Source organism: Lepisosteus platostomus, chromosome 12 (genome assembly GCF_059453375.1).
Source record: "Lepisosteus platostomus isolate fLepPlt1 chromosome 12, fLepPlt1.hap1, whole genome shotgun sequence".
Lineage (NCBI taxonomy): Eukaryota > Metazoa > Chordata > Actinopteri > Semionotiformes > Lepisosteidae > Lepisosteus > Lepisosteus platostomus.
In genome coordinates this window covers 14,203,195-14,216,622 of record NC_142622.1, presented here as the reverse complement: position 1 = coordinate 14,216,622, position 13,428 = coordinate 14,203,195, and the positions used below count along the sequence as shown (strand labels likewise).

General features: G+C 35.1%; 1 protein-coding gene across 2 annotated transcripts in view; it reads left to right on the top strand.

Annotated features, from left to right (window-relative positions):
* The window catches only part of dcdc2 (doublecortin domain containing 2), a 42,896-nt gene continuing 29,468 nt past the window's right edge, over positions 1-13,428 (top strand). For both annotated transcript variants that reach the window (XM_088601030.1, XM_088601029.1), the window contains exons 1-7: positions 1-802; positions 2,323-2,377; positions 9,783-9,859; positions 9,966-10,100; positions 10,498-10,647; positions 11,058-11,112; positions 12,114-12,279. In XM_088601030.1, the coding sequence (XP_088457156.1) occupies positions 516-802; positions 2,323-2,377; positions 9,783-9,859; positions 9,966-10,100; positions 10,498-10,647; positions 11,058-11,112; positions 12,114-12,279 (925 nt within the window). In that variant the 5' untranslated portion in view covers positions 1-515. The remainder of the gene's footprint in view (positions 803-2,322; positions 2,378-9,782; positions 9,860-9,965; positions 10,101-10,497; positions 10,648-11,057; positions 11,113-12,113; positions 12,280-13,428) is intronic.

The window sequence follows — 13,428 nt, the reverse complement described above, 5'->3', positions numbered from 1 at the left end:
AGAGCGCTAGGTCCTACTGTATGTACACTGCCATTAGAACTCACATAGGCGCATTTGGAACAGGGTTTCCACTCTAAGGAAACCCTTTCCTTCACTAAAGCACAAATTCATTCTGAAAGAGATTTTGCAAAACAGGGCAGTTCAAAGGGGACGACAGAGCTGCATTGGTGCTGTTACTATCTGTGAATTTTTACTGTACTGTATATGGATTTTATTTTGCTATTAATTTTGCACATCTGCACGTTTGCGTTAACTTGCTAGCGGCGTTATGTGTTCACTTTTTGTTGCGTTTTTTCCTTCCTTAAGCACAAGGGTTAGGGCTTTTTATCCTACATAATATACGTACAGAAGCTTCTTTTTCCTGATGGAATTTTGCTAAATCCGATTCTAATCACATTTTCTTTGTTCATTCAGAAATAACAAAATAGTTATAAAATATTAAAACTTTTACGTTTAATTGAATTAAGATATTATTATAACTATAAATCTTGAAACAAATATTTTCTTGAATAACCATGAGTTCAGACAAACACAGTTTTCTCTCTCAGCCTGTGGTGAAGAACGTAGTTATGTATCGAAATGGAGACCCGTATTTTGAAGGTAGACGTCTGGTGATAAACGAGAAAAGAGTGTCCACTTTCGAGACATTTTTGAAAGAAGTGACAGGAGGGGTTCAAGCTCCTTTCGGGGCTGTCAGGAACATTTACACCCCGAAAGGAGGACACCGGCTGACCTCTTTGGAACACCTGCAGAGCGGACAGCAGTATGTAGCAGCTGGAAGAGAAAAGTTCAAGAAAATTGAGTAAGTAACACTTATTAATTGTACTTTTCGTCAATAATGGTATTCCAAAAGGGCTATAGAAGTCTTACCAACTGTTATTAGTAATAGATTATAATTTTGTAGTTTTACTATAGCTCTTAAAGATTTTTTTTACAAACGAGATTAATTATTTATGATTATAACTTTCCTGGTTATAAATTCTAGATTGTAAGATTGTCTTACAATTAGTTATTTATTTGTAACAAGATCCAACTGCAGTACATCTTCAAATTTAATGTGCTCTCTAAAGTATTTTTGTCCTTTTCAGCTTTCCAGTTTTGTGATTATGAATGGCATTTCTTAATCAGTGATGTAGACTATAACATTTTTCTTAGTGAAAATAATATTTGTGATATTTTGAAAGTTCCCAATACACAGAACGTTGACTGATTACTTTATTTTTATGTTCTGCAATGCAACAACATTTCTAATGAACAGAAAATAAAACATTATAATGCTTTGCAATTATATGACAATTTTAATCCCAAAAGATCTCATAGTGTTTCACATATAGGAACAGGCACACTTCATCCACCTGCTGAAGTATAGTACCCATCTGGGACACTCCATTGTAGTCCAGCAGCCACACTATACACTGTACATTAGATCAGGAAGAAAAACTCCTTTGCTACAGTACTTTGCCTTGAGTTAAAGGGGGAATTTAGGCAGGCCAGATTGTGCAAGCCCAAATCTGAATATAACCAGGACACTGTAGTTAAAACCCCCTACTCATAATATCCAGGGCCAAAAGGGATCTTTAATGACCAGTTAGTCAATACCTTGGTATAATGTCTCATCTGAAGGACAGCACCATATCCCTTGTCAGCATTCTTCAGAATTAGTTTGGAAATTGTTGCTCCACCAAGACCACTTAAAGCCACCTCATCTTTCACCATTTTTTTGCCTGGGTGTTATGACGATGACTCTTCATCAAAATTAACACTGGTCCTATGTAAACAATCGTCCTTTAGCATAGAGCCACAAGAATCTTGATTTTGGAGAAATTTACATTTCCTTTGGAGACCATTAATTCTGATCACCTTGGAACACTGTATTTTTAGCCTAGCCTTTCCCAGCAAAAGTTGGTAGCATGCAAAAAGTTAATTTTAATCACTCACCAAGCAGCACATATATTTTAAAAAAAGTGTATAATTGATTTCATATTAAGAACACCACTGAAACACAAAGGATGCTTTTGTTATATGTTATAAATATATGTATTCATATTCAAATATGAATAAACTATGCATTTATTTTGCTGTTAAAGGTTGTGAATATACAGTACAGTATTTATAACTGGGTCTTCACATAGAAAGCAAGCAACTCTATATAAGTCACCATCAGCTTCTCTCTAAAATGTGATCAAATTAAGCAACAACTGGCTTACACAATTGTGTTGGAATTGTTTGTATGTGCTGCAGCAGCACACCACATTTTACTTAACCTTCCTTTACAGTATACTTGTTTTATTCATTGAATATTTCCCCTTTTACAATTTTCAGTTATTTGCAGATTGGAGCCAAAAAGAAAAAAAATCTTCAAAATACAGCAGCACTGGTAAGGCAAAGTAGTCTCCATGTTATAACATTGCTATTACCACCAATATAAAAAATAGTTATGAGTTTAAGTGTATTAAATTCAGTATTTCTAGTTTTATCATTCAAGCAAATGTATTCATTTTCTTGCTACTTATCCAATTAAATGTACTGCATCCTGCAATAGTTTGTGTTAATATCATGCTTGAATTTATATTTTGCTATGTTAATTATTACGAAATCTTTTTTATAGAATACTATGAAGAACTTAGGAATTGTTAGTGTTGCACAAGCCACATAATAAACTTCTTCTATAGCTGACCTCAGCCCTGCCCTGTGCAGTGTACATACTGTATGTACTGTTTATCTGAAATAAATATTATATCTCTCTATTGCTACTGTAATACTCTATCAGTATTTAATTAAGATAAAGTATTCAGTTTTGTACAAAAGGAAATAGCTGTTTAGATTTATCTCTATTTAATATTTTTATATCAAACTTTAACCAGAATAAGGTATTTCCTTATGCTACACAAGTGAGATGCTACACAAGTCAATAATAGCCTGATCAATAAGCTGATCAATGTGTCAAGCCTAATCAATATGCTTTACTGAAATTAAATGTGGAGGTGTACTACTTTCAGTGAAATATAACTGAGATTCCTATTGGCTGAAATAGCTCCCCTGTGCTATATTAACCTAAAAAATGGAAGGGAACACTGACTTTTTCCAAGAAAGTAATTCGGATATGTGACTGAATAATTAACTTTACATGTTAGAACTGAAGTACAAAGATGAAATTAAAGATTTGTACAGTAGGAAAGAAGAATGGTCAAACAGTTGGTAGACTGAGCTGCTACTGTATTAATCAAACAAACTCTTAAAAAAGAATAATATGCTTATCATAACAAAAACGTATTCATCATTACCAAGCAATTGTAAAAAAAATATGTACAGAGGGCACTGATTTTTTCCTTCCATCCATTTAAAAAAAATCTTAGTCCAATACAGGGTTGTGGTTTGCCAGTGACTGAACTGGCAGAGAATGTGTGAAAAGCATACACTCTGGAAGGGACACCACACACATACACATATATTGACTTGCACTGCATTAGTGGAACAATTTAGAGAATCTGCTTAACCTAGACAGCATGTCTTTGGACTGTTGGAGGAAGCCATAGCACCTGTAGAAAACTTTTGTGGCTAAGAAGAAGACATGATGACTTTAAAGATGCCCCAGGTCAGCACCAAACCCTGGAACCAAAAGCTGAAAGACAGCAGAGCTACCCACCACTTCATGTTTTCAACTGAAATTAAATTGAACAAAAGTGACAATGGTTAATTCATTATACTGATTAACATTTGATAATCAACAGTGTCAATCAATTGGTTATTTAATATGAAAGTCATAGGCCAGCTGTGTCCAACCACTTCTGGGCATTACCAAAGATGGATGGGGGCACTGACAGACTGAAGAAAACAACAAATGTTGATAAACAACACAATATTGAGTGTGAGGTTATACAGTAAATCCTGTCATGTGGAATTCTGTCCCATTCCTCTCATAGAGCCAGGATGAGCATTCACAAGTCACTAGTTAGCTCTAGATGTCTCATAATGTACATTCCAAATCATACTTATCAATACCAATGTTCAATTGGGCCCAAGTGTAGCGAGAAAATATCCAAAAGATCGCTATCATATTCTCATCACGCATCACTCCCATAGCATTGATGTATTATATTGTCTGTTATATCTTACCAGGTTAATAAATACTGGTTGTGAATACTCTGAAGAGTAAGTGACACTTCACTGATGTACTGTAGTTCAACATCCAACATACGGATGGCACAAAGACATTGTTCTCTTGATAAATGGAGCCTGTTTGTTCCTATCTGTGTTTTGCATTCTTGACTTTCACCAGACTTGTCATTCAACAGGCTAAATCACCTCATTGATTGTGCCCAATCTGCATTCTGACTAATGAGGTGATATAGTTCTTGACTTGATACACTCATCAGCAATGATCAATTAAACAACATGATGCCAAAACATTTAATTTAACTCAAAGTCCACATATTTTATTTTTCTTAGAGACATGCATTCACATACATAGTGAAGCTCACTATTCATTGTTCTGTGTTTTCACAGAATATCGTATTCAGCTGCTTGACTGACAGCGAGCAATCAGCAGCATTTAAGCAAAAGAAGCAGTGTAAACAGAAGGGAGACATAACCTGAATGGCTTATGACTGATGTACTGTACCACCTTTTAAAATTATGTTAATTTGTAATTGGCAGTTTGACACTGAATCCCTCAGACTGAGTTTGGATAGTGAAAAATTAAAAGAGACATACTCTAAGGCATGTGACATTAGGCATGTAGTACATTATGTTATTATTTGCTCTCAAATAGAAATAGAAAAATGTTTGTAACATCCAGAGAATGAACACCGTACACACAGTGACATACCCTGGCCAGCCACTGGGAAAGCAATCACTACCTAGTTCCTGTATGTCCAGGTTGGACTGCCCAATCTCCTGTTTGGCATGGAAATGTTTGCTGTGGTTGAGCACAAGATTGAGGGGCATAATTCAGTGTTGTTGAACATATACTCTTACAGTAGATAAAATCTTTGGGATTGTACATATGAATTCAATAGGGTCAAAGAAATAAAATAAATGTGGGGAATATAGATATTAAATAGTTAAGAAAGCACAATAGCTGAATTTCACTGGGTCTTAAGAGTTTATAAAAAACAGTTTTGTTAAAAATGTTCGCGCTGAAACTCTGACCTGAGGTGCACTTGATCTGGGAATTTATACTGTGTGTTTGGTAGTAAGTATCCTAGAAACCCTGTAAGTGAAGAGGTACTACTGAGATGAAGGAGGGATTTTAAAGGCTAATTAACACACTGAAGCAAAGATTCTATAAATATTACTTTTGACAGCATAAAAAAATAACATTGAATTAAAATACTTTTTGCATGTTGTCTTAAGTTAAAAACCATTAGATAAAATATACAAAAACACATACAGTATATAAAGAGAGTAAGTAAAGCAGTACTTATCTACAATATCAGATTCAGTAGAAGACTGAGCTTGATTAGGCAAAGCTGATTTATTTAGCTTTGCTCTCATTTTATAATGAAAGTTTAGGAGGAGAACAGGCCCCAGCTCTCACCAATCACTGGTTGTACGGTAAAAATATGGACCTCTAAACACTTGACAGACTAGCACCCCTCCATCATACACAGGTGCACAGGTGGAATAATCTCTTGGGACATTGGGGAGCACTGACTTAATTGTCCATTGGTCAAGTGATCATCCCTCAAATACAAGCACATTAAAACCAAAATATAATTTATAATAATTCCTTACACTTATACAGTATAATGCTTTTCTGGACACTCCACTCAAAGAGCTTTACAGGTAATAGAGATTCCCCTTCCACCACCACCAGTGTGCAGCACCCTAATGCAACAACAGCCATAGTGCTACAGTATGCTCACCCCACACCAGCTGTCAGTAGGGAGGAGAACACAGTGATGAATGGGGATGGGGAACACCCCTGTTCTATTCTGCTGCTGGAAGAGGTGTTAGTGGGGCCAGCACGGGGCGCCCACCCTGCAGTCCATATGGGTCCTAATGCCCCAGTATAGTGACGGGGACACTATACTGTAAACAGGCGCCGTCCTTCGGATGAGACGTAAAACCGAGGTCCTGACTCTCGGTGGTCATTAAAAATCCCAGGACGTTTCTCAAAAAGAGTAGTGGTATAACCCCGGCATCCTGGCCAAATTTCCCATTGGCCCTTACCAATCATGGCCTCCTAATAATCCCCCTCTATGAATTGGCTTCATTACTCTGCTCTCCTCCCCACTGATATATGATGTGTGGTGAGTGTTCTGGCGCACTATGGCTGCCGTCGCATCATCCAGGTGGATGCTACACATTGGTGGTGGTGGAGGGGAGTCCCCATTACCTGTAAAGCGCTTTGAGTGGAGTGTCCAGAAAAGCGCTATATAAGTGTAAGCAATTATTATTATTATTATTATTATTATTATTATTATTATTCAAGAAGCACCCTAGGATTTTTAATGACCACAGAGAGTCAGGACCTCAGTTTTATGTCTCATCTGAAGGACAGAGCCTTTTTGCAGTATAGCATCACTGGCACAGACTGAAGAGTGATCACCCCCTACTGGCCCAACTAACCTTCTTCCAGCAGACACCTTAGCTTTCCCAGGAGGCCTCCCATCCAGATACTGGCCAGGCTTACACCTGCTTAGCTTCAGTGGGTTGCCAGTTGTGAGTTGCTTATATACAGGACGACTATTCGTCTTACATAAACCTACTGGTATGAGGTTGACTTGGATTTTACTTAGTGTGTCAATATAAAACAAATTATATTGAAATTACATAAATTATATTAAAAATGATATATAATTGAATTGAAAAATCATATATAAATTATAATAAATTAAATTGAAAATTTTGTTCATTCAGAGTGGGTACACACAATCTATTTCTGCTTTTCTTAAATGTTAAAATTTCAGTTACGTTAAGATTTCCAGGAAAGGCTATAAAAATGAACAAAACAGGTGGTGTGTTACATCAAGCTTTCTCATATGTCATAAAAAAACAAGAGATGCCGAGTTAAGCAAGGTGTAATGTTTAGCTGAAATAGAAGTCGTTTTCTCTTGTCTTAGGAGGATCACCTTGTTGGCAGCACATGCAAGAATATGAATTATTCAGATGCAACCCATAATCTCCTTGATCACATAGGCATATTTCACTGAAGAGTACACTTTCATGCCCACACCACTCCTGTTGACTGGAGCATTATTTTAATGCTCTTGCTAAGGTTGAGTGCATTAAAAATAACATAAATCAAACAAAAATAAGTTTAAAAAAATCAGACAGCATTAAGAAAACCAATACTAAATTAATGTACAGTATTACGTTCTAAAAGAAGTCTTGAGCAACATGCCAAAAGTTTTATTATCTTTCTAAAATATAAATTGGTAAGCACATATCCCAGGTCATGGTTTCCTGGGTAATTGGCTTGGATTTATTTCTTACCAATGAAGCATTAACAAGCAATCTATTTATGAGGACTGTTTTCTGTTTCACATCCTCTTGTACAGTATATGTTGATTGGTTCAGTTAGAGAAGCCCTTGAAATTTTGTCTCTAGAATTCTTTACTCTGACCTGTGGGCTCACTGTCTGTTTCAGTAGAGGTTGCTAGGATATACAGCTGGCTTTATGAGGAGGTGATGCCATACTGTAGATGTGACTTCCCAACTGTTATTTTTTACAGAAAAGACCAAACCTTTCCTCAGTTAAAGAATTGTTCTGTAGCCTCTTACTTCTGACTCATACCTTTCACATGGTTTGTTTCATGTTTGAATAAAAGAAAGAACTGATTTTGTAATTAGAAGTATTATGCACAAGGGGGTTGGGAAGGTGTGGATTACTGTTTTTTTTTCTTGATTTGTCACTGAGTATATAACAATCTCCTGGGTTAAACTATCTATTCCCCTGAAGTTTTTTGTAAATCTAGATCTAATCTCTTCTCAGGCTCCTTTGTTTTACACTAAAGAGTTTTAGTTCCCTTAAACTGTCCATATAGGATGTCCCCTGGACACACATTTACTGTAGCTATATATCTAAGCATTCTGCTTTTAGTTAATGGCTTTCCCACATCAATTCTGTGAGGACATAGAAGAAGCTTACATAAATACCCAGATGCCTTTCCTGTTAATTTTCCTGTGGCTCAAAAGCATTCATGTGTTATGCATGCAATATGTACTCCCTAGTGTGCTTATGCACACTAGGGTCTATAGGTCTTATCCATGAATTCCCCACTACCACTACCTCCTTCCTATTGGGGTGGGCTCCTGGATGCCCTGTGGCCCATCAGGCCTCACTGTTTCCTCCAGGCTGTAAGTGTCCAGATCCGGTCTTCGCTAAGACCTAGAAGTGGTTGAAGATGTGATGTTCTTCCCTGCAGCTTCTCTCTGTCTACACCTATCTCGTTCCCTGGTGTGAAGGCTCTTGTCCCCAAAGCTTGTAGAATCCACACAATCTCCCTATAGGGCATTCCAATTTATTTCAGCAACTCCACTAAATCTGAGTTGCAGTAGGTAAGCAAGGTGGGTCTCAAGCCCAAGGATCTTGAACTTTAGGTGCTCAACCAGCTGGCAGTGTTCACCGATTAACTCTCCATAGACATCTCTGTCCTGAAAGCCAATAATCCTGCAAACCGCACGCTGCAATTGTTTCATATTGCAATTGTTTCTTTTTCTGTTTATTAAATACACATAAAATAGTGAAGATTTTTAGCCCAGAGCAAAGAAAGGGGATTAAGTATTTAGTTAAAGTTAACTAATTTTTTTAGCAGAGATTGTGGAAAATGTGAGAGAATTGAATAATTTACATCTTATGCTGATTTATTAGTTTAACCATACAGTATTACAGTAATATTAGAGAAAATAAAAAGAAATACTTCTGACTGCCTACCTGCTTACACAAATTGTGGCTCCTGAGGAGGCAAAAAAGGAAGAAAATCCACTTCAGTCTACTAAGGACAAACAGGCATAAATTCCAGGATCAACAGCTGATTTATTTATACTTAAAATTGAGAAAACATACAAAATTTAACAGATTAAAAATATCCAACAAACAACAGCAAGTTATACTCCTTTAATCACATACTCCTGTGAATCTCATCTGTGTACACCAATGTTATTCACGGTAATCTCAATTTTCAGCAATAAACTGATTTCAGCCTTGTTGGTGGGAAAAAAGGGAACATAAATTATCATAGATACAGTACCTAATGTACCTTTCGCTAATAGTTATATGCTCATATACTGTACAGTAAATAAATTAATCCAGGCTGTATTCAGATGATGACTCTAAACTGTTTATGTTTGAAAATAAAACAAATTACTAGAAAAATAGCTATAAATGTATTAAAAAATAAAAAAGCATTATATGATTAATTGTCCTTTCAGCAATTTTCTATACAAATACAATTAGTAAAAAGAAATCAATGGAATTCCTTTTTGTGGAAGCCAATAGCTTTCTGCTCTATCAATGGTAATGATATTAGACAACAAAAAAAATGAATCTCCTATTTGAAATAAACCATCAATATCATGAATATCTACTAAATGAAAATTTGATTTACTATTAGAAAGGTTAATATAAATGTATTTTAACCCAGTAATATGCTTACCAACATTTCTGTAATTTTAGCTATAATAACACAGTAATCTGTATCATTTTAAAAACAGTTATTTTCATATTTTTCTATTTTTGAAAATTATTTAGTGAGGAAGATTATAATGTAAATCGTTCTAATTCTATAATTTTATCTTCTGTAACTTTTTGTCTGCACCCTCTGATATATTCACAGATAAAACCAGTGGCCCATAGTAGGATAATTGTATCTGCAAGATTTCTGAAACCTATTAAAGAGCCATGTGCAATTTTGTAAGTATTTAAGTAAGGCCTATATTTTATATATAAGTGTGTTTAAAGAGTGCAATATTAAATATATACAGTAGCTATAGCTGACATTTCTAAAATATTATTTCAGTGTGGTTGCCAATGGAGATGTGTTAAATCCAGCTGTCAGGCTTTTAATACCTCGTCGAGTACTGGGACAATTTGATCACGTGCTTGAGATGATCACAGAGAAAATGGGTTTGCGAATTCTAGGAGGTGTGCGCAGGTATAGCATTTTGAGATTTCTTTTAATACTGTACTGCAAGGTCTTAGTTATACCATATTTATAGTAATATATAATTATAACATGCAATAAAATTCTAATGTACTATTATAGTAATACAGTATAATATATTTATCAAGTTTAATCTGATAAAGCATCAATCAGTTAACAAATAATTCCCACAACTGTTTTAGGATTACGTCCTCACCAGAGAAAGAGAGGAGGAAACTACAGTAACAGTTACAGTAAAAGCACAGTTTTACAGTCCATCTCTGAATTCTTTGACAGTATGACTAAGTGCAGTGAATAGTAAATTATGCACAATTATAGAAAAACATCAAGAAAACTTAATGAACTTTTTAGAATGACAAGAAAAATGTATTCTACATTTCTTTGTCAGCCTGTACACTTTGGATGGGGGACTCATCAGTGATGGAAAGGAACTAGAAAATGGACAGTTTTATGTCGCAGTTGGGCGTGAAAGGCTTAAAAAACTTCCCTACAGTGAACTTATTTTCACAAAACCAGTGGCAATGAGAAGATTTATCGGGTAAGTGTTATTCACACAGATTCAGCCTTAATCCGAAAGAAAGTAGCAACTTAAACAAAATATTGCCACTGAACTATATGGATCAGATGAGCAATCTGCTGTTAAAATCAGATCTTATATTCTGTAGTGCTATTGAAAAACCTAATTAGCATTCTCAAGTGAATTAATAAGTGTGAATTTGTATTTGACAGAACAGAGTGAAACACTCTATATATTGGGTCTAGAAAGAGAGCACTGTTCTTGAAAAAAAGTGTCATACTTTGCCTGCAAAACTAAAGATTTTCTTTACAGACATTTCATGCATATAGAGAATCATTGCTTGTGAGACTTACAGTACGTAAATGTGAATTTATTATTATTAGTGGCATGACTGTATAGAGGCAAATTGTAACTGGTTCTTTAACTTTTAGGTCCAAAGCAGCTTCACTTCCCCCCATTTTCCGATTTAGGAAGCATAATGAAAATGTAAGTAGTATATATAATAAATAACAATACAAAATGATTTTTGATAGCTGTTAGAATTAACAAAACCTTATGTTTCATATGAATTTAAGCATTTTCTTAACATCAAACAACTACAAATATTCTGTATATTATTCTTGATCAGCAAATTTGAGTGCACTTGGTTAGCAAACCAGAAATGGGGGTACAAAGAAACGCATTCTTTGTATTTAGACTTTTCTTTTTACTTTTCAACATGAACTTTTACCTTTGCTTGTTGCTTTGCAGCTCTCATACTGATGTAACTCTTCACCTTATCCCCATCACTAGAAACAGACAGAAAGTCCAGATCTCAACACATACACCTACCAGGGACAGACATAGTGTATTGAAATAAATTAACCAAAAGAACAGTTTCTGAAGAGATCCTTGTTTTATAAAACTGTTGATTTCAGCTATACATTTATCCTGAATTGTCTTATTAGTAGTTTCTTTAAAAATATTTATACTCTATGTCATTGTTGAAAATGGAAGTGTAGTGTCCTCTAATTGCCAAATTTAATCTGGATAACGTTTGTGTAGTAATATTGTTTATAAGATTCTGCAGACAAAAATCCTTGGTGGACAATTTGCAAGGAAACCTGGAGAATATTATTGGAAAACTCATAAGAAAAGAAGACTCAGCATGAACTGTCAAGTTGTATGAGAGCTCTGCCACTGCTGACATTGAGGATTGGTTTGAAACATTTGTTGTAAAACACCAGCAGAGCAAGTACAGCTTTGCATTTTCATAATTGTGAAATATAGTTGATACATTTTCCAGCACAAATTTACTTTTAATTCTCCCTTTTGTATCTTAATTCATTAATTATTCAGATTTCTTTAGCTTTATTTAGATCATTTATATATTTTTATTGTTAAATATTCATTCAGGTGTGTTGAAAATGTTCTTGCAGGACTTGTTATTCTTTGAATTTCTCATCCCTGACCCAATTTATCTGATCAGTGACAAATCTCCTTACCAGGGTGGTGAACATCAGGATAAATCAGCTGCTGGTTGCAGTGACACAGGGGATGCTCTGACTTCTCCACCGGCCAGAGCAAACAAGGAGCAGTTCTCTCAAGGGAAAGGCATGAAGCTCAGACGAAAAAAGAATGGCCTCATCATGTCACTGAGTTCCCAGGACAATGGTAAGAAAGCCAGGTGTACTGTATCTCTTCTGTCCATTTAGAATTGCTAACATCTTTCTTCTATTATTATAATAAATAATAAATAATAATAAAACTATTACAGGAGAAATCTGAACATTCTGTACCTTGCTGGGATCTTAGAAAAGTCTCATTATTTGGTACTGTATGTGTTATGATTAAGAAGTCATTGTTAACCATATTAACTCTTAATTAAATTACTTAATTAACAATTATTGAGAGTCATTGTAAAGACCACAAAATGTCAAAACATGTATTGGTGTTTTTGGCAAAAGGCAGTTGTTTATTTTTGTGAGATTGGCAACAATATAAAGTTAACAGTTGACAGCTGAACATGTCCTTAAAAAACTAGAAAAGTTTTGCAGCCTGCTGCATAACACGAACATGTATCACCCCTCTGACACGGACTCCCACATTTTGACATATGCAGCTTATGAAAACACTCCATTACAGCAGGTGCAACATATTGACAATCAGTTCATCATCATATGTCTCACACACAGCATTACTGACGTACAGTACCAGACCTCCTCAAATGTGACCAGATCTTTCAAATGTTTTAATAACTGACAGAAAATGGCATGTCAGAAATGTGTTAGTGATTGTAGAAAAGAAAGACTAAGTGACATCCCGAGCATCTGATGAAATGAATGCAAATTTGAGATTTAGCTTTTTATATAAAAGCATAAGTCATCTACTGTACATTTGATTATGTATTAAATGTGTTACAGAAGAAAAAATTCAGACTAGAATGGTTTATCATTTAAACAAGAGAAGCTTTAATGATTCACATCATTCTCAAAAAGTCCAAGGTTTGAATATCTCCTATTCTTTTATAAAAAAATCCTAAAAACTTGTTTTTTTTAAAAGGATTATGTGTTCATAATATGTTGGAAATCGTTTAAAATAGGAAATTAGCTTTAAATTCTTGATTGTGACTTACAGTATTCTTCGTTGATTGATTCTATGAACACTGGAAATCAGGTTTGAAGTAGTAGATACTGCCCTGGTAAAAAACATTTGGGAAACAAAACAAGTTAAAGCAGTCATGTGTTCTGAGAGATGTAATATTGTTCTCAAGTACTTGTCTGCTACTCTAAAGGTCCAGTGTAGGCTATAAAATTTTCATCT